A 13,013-nucleotide genomic window follows, 5' to 3' on the forward strand; every position below is an offset into this window, starting at 1 on the left:
AGCTCGATTGATACTCTTCCACAATTTGAGCATTCTGTTGGGCCACCTTTCTTTGGAATGGGTGTAAATAGGAATCTGCTCCAGTCGGTTGGCCAAGCAGCTGTCTTCCAAATTTCTTAGCAGAGCTGAGTGAGTGCTTCCAGTGCTTCATTCTCTTCCTGAAACATTCCGTCAGAAGCAGCGGTCAAGAGAGCAAACAGTGCCTGACAACATGTAAGTCTTCCACACAAGACTTCTTTCAAGTGATGAAAAGCAAGGGTGCTACATTGAGGACTGAGGTGCTTCTGACCCACGCGGTAATATTTTGAATCATCTCATACGCATGTGAAAGTTGGACATGAATAAGGAAGACCAAAGAAAAAGCAATGAATTTGAACTATGGTGCTGGCAACGAACATCGGAAGTACCATGCACTGCCAAAAGAACAAACAGCTTTCTCAGAAGAACTAAGGCCAGAGTGCTCCTGGGAAGCAAAGGAAGTGAGACCTTGGGCATTTTATCAAGAGACCAGGCCCTGGAGAAGACGTCACACTCGGTAAAGTGGAGGGGTAGCAAAAAAAAAACAAACACAGGAAGGCCCTTGGTGAGATGAACGGCAGCGATGCTCTGAAACACAAGCGCAATGGGAGGATGGAGCAGAACTGGGCGGCGCTCCGTTCAGTTGTCCACTGGGCCTCTGAGTCAGAACCTGCTTGGCGGTCCCTAACGGCAGCGTTAGCATGCTTTCTTGTACATGTTTGTGTCTAACTGGTTTTGTTTCTCTAGACAGCCCCGCCTGACACCGGAACCTCCTAGACCCAGGGGGAGACTGATAACAAGAGACATTGAGGAATGCTGGGCCCACAGGGGTGAAAGGAGACAGGAACCTTTAGCTAGACCCGGTGTCCTGTATTTGAACTTCTGATTGCCTACTGTGAGAGGATACATCTCCATCGGTGAAAGCCATCTGCCTGTGGTGCAGCAGTGGATAGCTAAAAATAACACGGGAAAGCCCTGACTCCAACACCATCATCTTCTCTTAGGTCAGCACTCCCATGGGCATCCCTCAAACCAGGGTGCCCATGTCATGTATGGGCCCCAGAGAAAAGCAGATGCCCCAGGCCCTTGTTTAACAAATAATAAAGTCATGAAGACTCTTGAGGTTCTTCTAAGCTTAGGCTTTCCTGAGTGTGAAGACCACAGGCCCTCCTGTACCTGTGACCAGTGTGACTATACAGGCTGCCCGCTCGTATAATTGGCTCCAGCTCCGTCTCCACACCATCCTCCAGTTTCCGGGTGTCTGTACTCTCTCTTAGCCCAGGCAAGTCCACAGACACGTGGAACAGGCTCTCCTTATGTCGGGCAAACCCCCCACCCCCAGCCCACCCATGCCGATTTCTTCTTTTCCAGACATGGAGGGATGAAGGCCCACTGACTCCATGATTTCATGGCTGTCCTGGGCTCTGCAGTCCTTTCTTTCCAACGTGAAGGCCTCGCTGAAGGTGGTGGGAACTCCTCCAGTCAGGTTCCCAGTATTCGGCTAATGTCTCCTCAGACTGCAGCCCCATCCCACCCCAAGAGGGAGGAGGCCTCTGCGAGCATTGGACAAAGCAGCTGTAGGATCAGGACCCGGGCAGGGCAAGGAGCTGAGTGGAAAAAAGGACTTTGCCACTATCCTGCATTCCAAGAATCCAATGAAGTGACCAGGCCAGGCCTCAAGGGCAGCAGCTTGGGAATGGAATCCATGGCCCCCATGGCCCAGTGAGACTTTCCCAGGTGGGGTCATGACATCACCTTGGAGCTCCTGACCTGTCCCTGATCCATTCATGGGTGAAACGAAGCCCCCTTTAGAGAGTAGTAGCACATCCTTTGGGGTTTAAGGTAAACTTTGTCGAGAGAATTTGGTCTTTGTCCAAGGTCCTGAGACCCATCCTCTAAACCCTTGAAATTTCCCAAGTGACTGCAGTGTCTTTGATGAGGCTGCTAGCCCAGATAATGCTAACGAGGTGCGTCTGGAGTGGTGGCAGGCTGGCCAGAAAGACCCAATGTGCCTTATTAGCGTGTCCTAGTGAAGGGTGGTTGGTTTAATCAATGGTGCAGACCTCACAAGGCCCCAATAACAGGACAAGGGTTTCCTGGTTGGTGGAAGGTATGCAAGGGCAGCGTATCACTTTTTGGGACCCAGAAGCTTTGCATTGAGAACCCTCTCTGATCTTACTCTATGGGTCTGTTTGTTTGTATCCTTTTGCTATAATAAAACTCTATTTGCAAGTACAATGGGGACTTCAAAAAGACTATGAAAAAATGGAGTTAAAAGATCATGGAATTTTCCCACGAACTTTTGAAAGCCCCCACATACATAATTCTTTCCTGCATTCTGTGAGTCAGCCCAGTAGTGGGAGCCAGCAGTTCAGTAGTGCAGCTTGTGTGCGGAGGGAAGAGGAGCAGTGTGCACATTAACACTCAGCAGGCTGGAAGCGAGCGTAGAAACCCCCCACCCTCATTTCCTCTGGATATCCCCGGGGATATCAGTAGGAATGACCAAGCTGTGGCCGGTGCCTGAGCTCCTGGACCTCTGTGGAAGTCTGGAGGACATGTCTTTTCATGCCTGGTCTCTGATCCAAATTTGGGTGGTGAGGGTCAGAGGATGAAAGCGCTGCAGGGCCAGTGGCATTGGAATCGGGAGGAATTGATCATAGATTGCAAGTCATCCTGGGAAGAAGCGGAACGAGACCGCATTGGTGTGAGATGTGGGGTTCCGTTTTCTCTTCACGCTGCCTGACTGCCCCGATGAATGAGACCAAGCGAGCTTCCCTATCAGGGAGGACCCCCAAGAAACACAGACATGTAACTGGAGTTTGAGCGACAGTGTTATAAATAGGCTTCCGTATAGATAGGGCACAATAAATAGTTGTTACTCAATCTGCAAAACCAAGCAACAAAACCTGTGTCAGCCTCTGCTTGTCGGGGGAAGGGGTAGGGCCATGCGTGTGACCCGCCCCATGGTTCTTTGAGGTACGATTTGATATTAGCTTCTCTTTAAGGCACGGTGACTGCTGGGAGGGTGTGTGTTCTCAGCCTGGACCACCAGCAAGCCACCCGGGGTCTGGCTGCAGCCTCCCTGGGCTTTGTGGTCCCACACCAGGGGCACCCTTGCCGGGGAGGCAAGCACAACATAAAGCCATGGGCAGGGTTGCCAAGGTGGGTGGCCCAATTAGACAGAGGCTGGGACTGGGACGTGCCAGGACTCCAGCCCAGAGGAGGGCCTCCCATGGACCATCCACCCTGGCCAAGCACCATCTTCTGCTCCCACCCAGAGGTTCCTGGAATCTTTAGGGGATCTGGCTAGGGAAGAGGGATGTATTGGCGCACTAGGCAGGGTCCTGCCCTGTCCTTCTTGCTTCCGGCCCCTTCTCTGGCAGGTCCACGAACGTTCACTCCATCCTCAGCCTCAGGACCTTGGACAGGGGCTCCTTGGCGCTGGAGTACATGAGGTAGGAGCCGGCCGTGGTGTTGAAGGCCTCCCAGTCTCTGCAGCCAAAGGTTGGGAGGCTGTGCACGGCCACAAAGCCTTCGTAGCCCTGCCACCTGCGGAGAGAGACAGTCAGCTCGGGAGCCGGTTCCATCCAGCCAGCCCCGCTTCCATCCCGCAACCTCAGCTCATCATAGCGGCCATTCCAAGACACCGCTCCTTCTTCCAAGAAACACTGGCTTCCCCCTGAGCCTGGGGTGGATGTGAAACATATCCCCTGGGTTGCAGTAACAGGGGAAGAAGATATAGCCTCGCGCAAAGGAAAAGAAGGTCATTAAAAAGACAGGGAAGAAAGACGGAAACGAACGTCCGAGGAGACTGGAACTAGCTCTTGCACACGGCGTGGCTGAAGGAATGGAACTAGCTCTTGCACACGGCGTGGCTGAGGAATGGAAGACGTGGGAACGGGAGAGCTGGACAGAGAATCTCAACAGCTATCCTGGGAAGACAGAACAAAACAACAATCAAATGTATAAAGACCCGGAGGTCCAAAACCAAGACGAAGGAACTGAGGAGCAGATGTAAGCCCCGCGGTACGATCCTGAGGACTTCAATAGGAAAGACATTTAACAACGCAGAAAGCACCCAAAGGAGATGGAGATAATACACAGTGTCGCTGTGCCAAAAAAATGCTCAGCCCTTTCAGGAGGTAGCATGTACTCAACCACTGGTTACACAGAAGGAAATCTAGCCTTCACGGAAGGCCCTGGCGAAAAACCAAGGCTCCAGGAATGAATGGAATACTAATTGAGATGTTCAACAAACGAATGCAGTGCTAATCGTGCCTACTCATCTGTGAAATATGGAAGACAGCTAGGGGGCCAACCAGCTGTCAGAGATCCGTAGCTGTGCCCATTCCACAGAAGGGTGCCCGATAGAAGCCATCAAACATGACCATCAGTATCACGTGCAAGTAAGCTTTTACAGAAGACAATTAAAAAATGCTCGCAGCAGTACATTAATATGGAGTTGGCAGAAATTCAAGCCAAATTCAGAAGAGGCCGTGGGATGAGGATACCATTGTGGAGGTCAGATGGGTCTTGGCTGAACGCAAGATCAGAATGATGTGTGCTGGTGTGTGTTAGCAGAGCAAAGGCACCTTACTGTATATAGCAAATGATTGGTAGCATTAAAAGAATGGGAAACCCAGGACACTGAATTATGCTCACGCAGAACCTGCTACACAGACCGAGAGACAGTTGTTGGAGCAGAACAAGAATGTGGTTGAAAGTCAAGGGAGATGAGTCTCCCTGGGGGCCTGTCGCCTTCACCACACTTAGCCAATCTGCATGCTGAGTCAATAACTTAAGACGCTGAACCATATGAAGAAAAAGGAGGAATTAGAATTAATGGAAAGCCAATTAAGAGCCTGAAATATGCAGATGCCACAACTTGGCCTGCTTTGCGAGGCAAACTTTAGGCATCAGCTGATGAATACCAAAGATTATAGCCTTCTGTGTGGCTCACACCTCCACACAAAGAAAACAAAAATCTTCACAACTGGCCAATCAACCGCACCATGAAACATGGAGAAAAGTTGCCATTTGTCAGGATTTCATTTTACACGAATCCCCAGTCAACGCTCACAGTTGCAGCAGTCAAGAAATCAAACAATATATCGCATCGGGAAGCTCTGTCGCAAAAGACGTGTTATAAAGACAAGAGGTCACTTTGAAGATTAAGGCGCACCTCCCCAGGCACGGTCCTGGGTCCTTTCAACGACCTTGTATGTGCGTGAAAGCTGGAAAAGCCAAAAGGAAGACCACAGACGCGCTGCCTCTGAACGATGGTGTCGAAGAGTACGGACAGTCCCACGGATTGTCAGAAGGACAAACAGATCTATTCTCGAAAGACATACAGCCAGAATGTTCCTCACGGCGTCTGGACAGGTTATCAGGAGGAACCATTCCCTGAAGCAAAACATGATGCTTGGTAAAGGACTGAATCTGAGAGCTAGAGGTCTACGCTGAAGGAGATGGATGGACTCAGTGGCCACAACCATGGGCTCGAATCCACAGCAATTTATGCGGCTGGTCCAGGACCAGGCCTCCTTCCGTTCCAGAATACATGGGGTTGGAACCAACCGTGCCGTGCTGACGATCACCACCATTTATTTTCCATCTCATTTTTTTTGAGGTTTAATGTTTTACATTTTGATGTTTAAACCATATAAAATGTATATTTGATATGAAGTAAGGGCCTAGCTTTGTTTTCTTCCAGATGGATAGTAAATGATGGGAAGCGCCTTGGTTAACAGATCCTGTTTTCATTGTGTTGAAATACAACCTTTATCACATTAAGTGGTCATCCATGGCTGGCTCTACTCTGGGCTTGCTCTGTCCCAGGCCCCCCAGGCACTTGTTAACTTTTCCATTAAACAATTTGCTTTCAGGAATTTCTTGGCCGTCTTTGAGATTTTATTGTTCCATAGAACATTTGAAATTACTTTGTCATATTGAACACTCTACAGCACTAAATGTCTAAAAAATAGATGACTATGAATAAACCCACAGTCATAGGAGAAACTGAAAAGGTTATTAAAAATATGCAGTCAAGCAGGCCACCAGCCCCATTGGTTCTATAACTGAATTTAACCAAAGAAAACAGGTAAATTCAAGCCATTTGATCTCCCAGGCATAGCTGGAAAACTGTGATATCTATTTATTAAGTTAACATTCACATCTAACTGGATAAAGCCTTCAAGACAAAGCCACGGAACAATTGCATTTCATATTACTGATGCAAAATCCCAATAAACAATTGGCATTCAGTGCCATACTAAATAATTATATACCATCATTAAATGACATTCACCCCAGGAGCCTCTCTTATTATGGATCTGCACCTCGGCAGACTGAGGGAGAGCCACACTATGTACTTACAAATGCCCAAGGACACCACTTACCTGTGACACAGCCTCATGTCACTAACAATTGAGGGCAGCATTGCTTTCAATGGTGTCAGACCTAACCTGTCTCACTAAAATCAGAGAGTGCGGCCCTGCTGGCCACCACAGCTTCTACTCAGGACCATGGTGGAGTTTCCAGCTAAGAAAGCCAACTAAGCCGGGAAAAGATTAGAGAGAAAAAGGGCAAAAGTGCCTTTTTTCATAGCTGTAATTATATTCATAGGAATCCCTGTTCAAAATGATAAGATAATTTGGTAGGCGGAGAGATCCAAAAATAGATCATAGTTCACAAAAGTAGCTGGAAATAGAAAATCCTAAAAACCTCATTCATTATCGTCAACCTCATTATAATCGAAAGGCTCCTGGGAAATGAATTTAAACTAGCCTGACATCATGTTTCTAAGAGGAGAGCGGTAACATGGTATTAAAAGACATGATAACTGAGGTGCCATAGCATTCTCCTGGATGGGGCATCTGACAGGGGAAATGGCCACAGCATAAAAATGGACATGTCTCTGTGCTGCACTTCCAGGTAGAACCTGGAGCTTCACAAGGCAGCGTGATCAGTGAGTCACCTGGATAAATGCAGAGCAACGACCCAGGCTCTCTCCCCACTCAGGTGGTAGGCTGGATGAAGCCTGGGCACATATGACCTAGGCCAATGGCCTGTGGATCACTCCGAGTCCCCAATTCTCTGCAAGTCCCAACTGAGACTATCCAAAGGTGAACCAAGGTGGGAGGAAGGCCCCTGCCATTGGGCAGCTCTTTACCTGTAAATAATACTGTTTACCGAGAAAGTATTTCCATCGAAGGAGTTAGCAACCACCAGGAAATAGTCTTCTCCCACCGAGAAGAACTCCCAGTCCAGGGCACTGCAGAGACAAGGGAGCAGACAGGAGGGCCTGTTATTCCCAGATGCCCCGGAAGAAGGCAAGGAGGTGTGAAGGAGGCGGGGGACCGAGGAAGGTGTGACTTGAAGCAACTCCTCTAATCTCGGACAAGGTGCCAAGGCCCACGCGGAGGGGTGCTCTCCCCAAGGGAGCGGAGTGAGTTGGTCTATTCAACAACACCAATAAACTCAAACCATTTGCCGGTTGGGCTGATGCCAACTCATGGTGACCCCGTGCTGCGTGTCAGGGTGGGATTGAGCACTCCTCCTTCCCCCCCTCCCCCCCCTCCCCAGGGTTTCCTACGGCTGATTTTCCAGAAGTGGATTGCCAGGGCCTTTCTTCTGACAAACCTCTGGGTGGATTCAAATCAACCTGCAGCCTTTTGGAGCAGCAGTTCAATACGTGAATGATTTGTCCCGCCCAAGGACTCGGTCTTTTCTAGGGTGGCAGGAAGGAGTAGTAAATCAGAGGTTCCCTTTTAAGAAGCCCCAGTCATCAGATGGAGAGCCCACGCTCCTGTTCAGCCCACATGAGCCGGAGCCCCCTCTGGAGGCAGCAGCTTGAGGACTGTGACATTGCCCAGCTGAGGCCTGGCTCCTTCCTCCAACAGCTGTTTGGGCCCTCAGAGCGACTGTGGACATAAAAGCCTTCCTAACACTGGGAAACTGCTTCTAGTTACATTCTGTCTTAGGCCCCAGGCCCTCCTGCCTCTGCTAAGGGCAAAGACCTGAGGGGACGAGAAAGGGGCCTCCTGGAAGCACTCCCCAACACCCTGTCCTCCTGAGAAAGCCCCAGACCCTGACTCTGCCTCACACCTCACTGATGACCACAGGTCCTGCCCTCACTTACAGATTAGGAAAGCGAGGCCCCACCACACAGCAAGTAAGAGGCAGGCTGGTGCCACAGTCCAGGCTGCTGCCTGAAGTGCCCGGTAGGTCTCTAAGCTGAGGGACCCTGTCTTCTTGTGGAGACTTCGCTCCAGGTTATTAGGGAACCAGGGGGCCAGCTGAGAGCAGGAGCTGAGGTCAGATGCCGGGGAGTGTGAAGGTCGTTGGAGATATCCAAAGACATGCAGGGCTAGGGAAGATCAGATCCCGGGATGAGTCCAAAACCACAGCGTTAATTACGCTCCCAAGTGGTGACCAGGACCCTACCTAGTGAGGAAGGCACACCGAGGCCCCTCAGCCATCACCTGTCACCATCAGCCCCATGTTCCAGGCAGTGAGATTTGCCATGGCCCTGGGCCAACTGTGTGATTCTACATGTGTGACATCTTCAATGAGAACCGAGTGGAAGCATTTTACTGTGTAGACAGTGTCCGTAACTGTTCGATTGCACCCTGACTCGTAGAAGGTTAACTCGACTGAAAGATGGAATGGGTTTAATGCAATAGAACGTATGAGAATTAGCGGTGACTTCCACTTCTGTCTCCAGAGCAACAGGGAATGCAGTGATTTGTTGCTGCTGCTGTGGAAGCCTGTTATTGTTCTGAACCACACTCTCTGGAGGCAATCGGAGCAAAGATCATGAACCTCAGACACGAAGTCCCTTAACTCGCTCTGGAGGGAAGGTTGTCTGCCACAATGCAAAACTCCAAACTAGCTCCGCCCTTCTAACCAAAGAGCAACCTTCAGGTGTACCTGCAGGTAGGAATATCTTGGAACTTGACGAACGACTGCGCGGTGACATTCAGCTCATAGATGACGGAGTTGATGATGTAGGAGTCATTTTGCACTTGCATTTCAACATCATAGCTGTGGCTGTTGGCGACGGCGAGGAAGATCCTCTCCCCAATGTGGAACACCTCCCAGTCGGCAGCGCCGAACGTCTAGAGCAAAAGCCAAGAGGACAGGTGAGTGAAGGGACACGTCAGGGGCTGCTGCCTTTCCTGCCCACGTGTGGCTGGAGCATCCGGGCGCTCCCACACCCTGCGTGGTGTCAGACACACGGCACACCTCCATCCATCTTTGCTCAGTTTCCCAGCCTTTGGGACCCCTGCGTGAATCTTAATGCCTGCCGCACAAACATCAGAAGAGATGGCCTTGGCAGAGCGGGCAGTGCCCTGGAAACACAGGGACAGTCGCCGTCACCTTCCTGAGCTGAGCTGTCTGCCTGGGATGGAACTGGACCGGCAGATCCCTGCAGAAGCCAGCACTTTGACTGTTTGTTTGTTTTTTTAGCCAAGGCTCTGTAGCAAAACCAAGGCAAGTACAGCACCGAGAGAACCTGCTTGTAGCCAGCCACTGACCACAGAGACGTTTAACCGCATTTGATGTGTAACAAGCCTATGCGTGGAAGGATAAGCGCCCCAGTAGCAATACTCTTTGATTCATCCTTATAGGCATCTGAGAAGGGTCTTGGACACCAGGTTGGTTTAAAGTTCAAGATGAGTCAACATGGATGGAGGTGGGGGTGTTATCATCTCAATGGATAAAGAAAAGTAGCACTTAATTATACTCACATGGAACCTAGACATAGAGGCAGTCATTGGACCCAAACAAGTGGATACCACATACTTTACAATCAAGGAAGGCGTGCATCAGGGTTGTATTCTTTCACACTCTCTGGAGGCAATCGGAGCAAAGATCATGAACCTCAGACACGAAGTCCCTTAACTCGCTCTGGAGGGAAGGCTGTATGCCACAATGCAAAACTCCAAACTAGCTCCACCCTTCTAACCAAAGAGCAGCCTTCAGGTGTACCTGCAGGTAGGTACCAGACTTATTTAATCTGTATTCTGAGTAAATAATTCCAGAAAGTGGGATATATAAAGAAAGACCAAGCATTAGGGTCCGAGGAAGGTCCATGAACAACCATCTGTACGCAGGTGACTTAAGCATGCTTGATGAAATGGACACACGTGCCGATGAAGATCTAGGACCGTAGCCTTCAGTAGGGTTACACCTTAGTGTAAAGAAAACCGACATCCTCACAACTGGACCAAGAAACAACACCGTGACAGAGCAAAGGGAAACGTCAAGGATTTCATTTTATTTGGATTCACAATCAGTGCTCATGGAAGCAGTAGTCAAGAAAACAAAGGACAGTATACGATATGACAAAATAATAATTTAAAAATTATCAAGGGTTCATGAGGGAGGAGGGAGCGGAGAGGGAGGGAGAAAATGAGGAGCTGATGCCAAGGGCTTAGGGGGAGAGCAAATGTCTTGAGATTGATGAGGGCCGTGAATGTACAAATGTGCTTTACAAATTGATGCATGTATGGATTGTGGTAAGAGTTGTATGAGCCCCAATAAAATGAGTTAAAAAAGAAAACAAAGGACCTATTGCAGTGGGAAAATCTGCTGTCCTGAACCCCACCCAACCCACTACCATGGAGAGACAGTTCCAACCCAGCGACCCTAGAGGGCAGAAGAGAACCGCCTCTTGGCTTTCTGAGCCTTGAAATCTTTCCTGGAGCAGCCAGCCTCATCTTTCCCCTTCAGAGTGCCAAGTGGGTTCAAACCACTGACCTTGTGGTAAACAGTTCAATGTGTGATCCACTACTTCACCAGGGCTCCTGCATAAGGCTTCGTTAATGCGCTATAGAGCAAAGACATCTCGCTCCTAATGGAAGCCAGGGTGTTTTCAATCGCCTCATCTGCGTGTGAAAGGAGGGCCCTGAAGGAGGAGGGCTGCAGCAGTTCCTCTGCATTTGGAGAACAGCCAATCTGTCTTGGAAGAAGCCAACAGGCTCCTTAGAAGTTAAAGTACGTTTGCACATATGCCGCCATCATCATTTTCTTTTTTTTAACATTTTATTAGGGGCTCATACAACTGTTGTCCCAATCCATACACACATCAATTGTGTAAAGCGCATTTGTACATCGTTTCTCAAAACATTTTCTCTCCATTTAAACCCCCGACATTAGGTCCTCATTTTTCCCCTCCCTCCCCGCTCCCCACTCCCGCATGAGCCCTTGATAGTTTATAAATGGGTATTTTGTCATATCTTGCCCTGTCCGACATCTCCCTTCATCGCCATCATCATTTTCAAAGCATTCTCTTCCCACCTGATATCAGCTCTCCATTTCTTCCCCCTCCCTCCCCCACCTGCCCTCCCTCAAGAACCCCTGATAAGTTATAGATTATCATTTTCATATTTTACATTGTCCTCCATCACCCCCTCACCCACTTTTCCGTTATTCCCCTCTGGGAGGGAGGGGGTTATAGATTGATCCTTGTGATCCATTCCCCCTTTCTCCCCTCACCCTCCCCCAGTCCTCCTGGTATCTACTCTCCTTGTTGGCCCTGAGGGGTTTATCTGTCCTGAATTCCCTGCGTTTGGGGCTCTTATCGGTAGCAGTGTGCATGTTCTGGTCTAATCCGATTTCACACACTGAATGAATATATGGATTGTGATGAGATATAAGCGCCTCCAATAAAAGTAAGAAAAAATAGAAAAATGAATACAACAAACAATATCATTCGACTGTACAGGCAAAGATTGTTAAAATGGCAAATACTTAAAAAAATAAATCATTTAATTGGGGCTCTTACAGCTCTTCTTTTAAAAATCATTTTATTGGGGGCTCATACAACTCTTATCACAATCCATACAAACATCAATTGTGTAAAGCACATTTGTACATTCATTGAAAATGGCAAATACTTTTGTACAGACATATTTACCAAATTAAAATAATGAGTATTTTATTGTAAAAAAAAACACCCCAAAACTCTAAAAAAACAAAAAAAAAAAAGAAGAAGTTAAAGTAATGAAACTTTGTTTCACATGCTTTGGATCAAGAGAGACCGGATCCTGAAGGGCAGAGGGTCAGAGAAAGAGAAAAGTCCTCAGTAAGATGGGCTGACATGGTACTTTTAACAATAGGCTCACACGTTAGTGCTGTTGAGAGGACGGGCAGGGCCCCGCAGACAGGCGGGTGCGTGGCGTGGCTAACAGTCAGAGCCCATTCATAGACCATGAAGAACAGATTTGGTGCATTGGACACTAACGACAGGAGACCTGATGAGCTGCGGGAGGGCATTCATGAAGAAAGCAAAAGGTCATTAAAAAGACAAGAAGGAAAGAAGAGGTCCGTGTGGCCCTTGCTGGCTAGCACAGGTTACATTTAATCACAACACAGCATTCTGAACCAAACATGAAACCTTGTTTCCGCGCAGTGGCCAGCAGGGAGCGCCTTTGCCTGCCTTGCTCCCAGCACCCAGCAGAGGCCGCCCGAGACCGTCTAGAGGCGCCCTAGAACGTGAACTCTGGGCTCTGGGGACCAGAAAAAAAAAAAACCGAGAGTATAAATCTCCCTGTACCAGCAGGGCGACCAGGGCAATTGGAGGTGCTGACGCCTCCGCAGACAGGGGCCGAGCAGAAGCTCCCTGGGTGAGCTCCCGGGTCCGGAGCAGCGTGGGAGCTCAGGGCCATCCGGGTGGAGATGGGAGGAGGGGGGAGCAGAGAGGCATGGCGCTGCCTCCTTGTTCTTAATCTTGGAGAATGGGGTTTCAAGGAGACTCTCACACAGCATGGAGCACGGGGCATGGAAAGGGATGCACGGCCCTGGCCAGCAGGGCCCACGAGCAGCTGCGTGGGGTCCCAGTTCTATGCGCTTTAGTGTGAGCGAGCGCGTTTGTGTGAGCATGTGGGCATGTACCAGGACTCTATGAGTCATAGTCCAGCCGGCCAGCTGGCTTCCCAGCACCCAGATGGCCCGATGGTCATGCTCATGGATCAAGTAGTCTGGTGTGT

At 49.3% G+C, this 13,013-nt stretch overlaps 1 protein-coding gene across 1 annotated transcript in view; it reads right to left on the reverse strand.

Annotated features, from left to right (window-relative positions):
• Positions 1-2,836: 2,836 nt before the first annotated feature.
• TSPEAR (thrombospondin type laminin G domain and EAR repeats) overlaps positions 2,837-13,013 on the reverse strand; it is a 66,549-nt gene continuing 56,372 nt past the window's right edge. The window contains exons 9-11 of the mRNA XM_004697299.2: positions 8,950-9,137; positions 7,190-7,291; positions 2,837-3,567 (exon numbers count right to left, since the gene is read on the reverse strand). Of these exons, the coding sequence (XP_004697356.1) occupies positions 3,414-3,567; positions 7,190-7,291; positions 8,950-9,137 (444 nt within the window). The 3' untranslated portion in view covers positions 2,837-3,413. The remainder of the gene's footprint in view (positions 3,568-7,189; positions 7,292-8,949; positions 9,138-13,013) is intronic.

The sequence above is a fragment of the Echinops telfairi genome, unplaced genomic scaffold (genome assembly GCF_000313985.2).
Source record: "Echinops telfairi isolate 266 unplaced genomic scaffold, ASM31398v2 ScPeMD7_7469;HRSCAF=8507_0, whole genome shotgun sequence".
Classification (NCBI taxonomy): domain Eukaryota; kingdom Metazoa; phylum Chordata; class Mammalia; order Afrosoricida; family Tenrecidae; genus Echinops; species Echinops telfairi.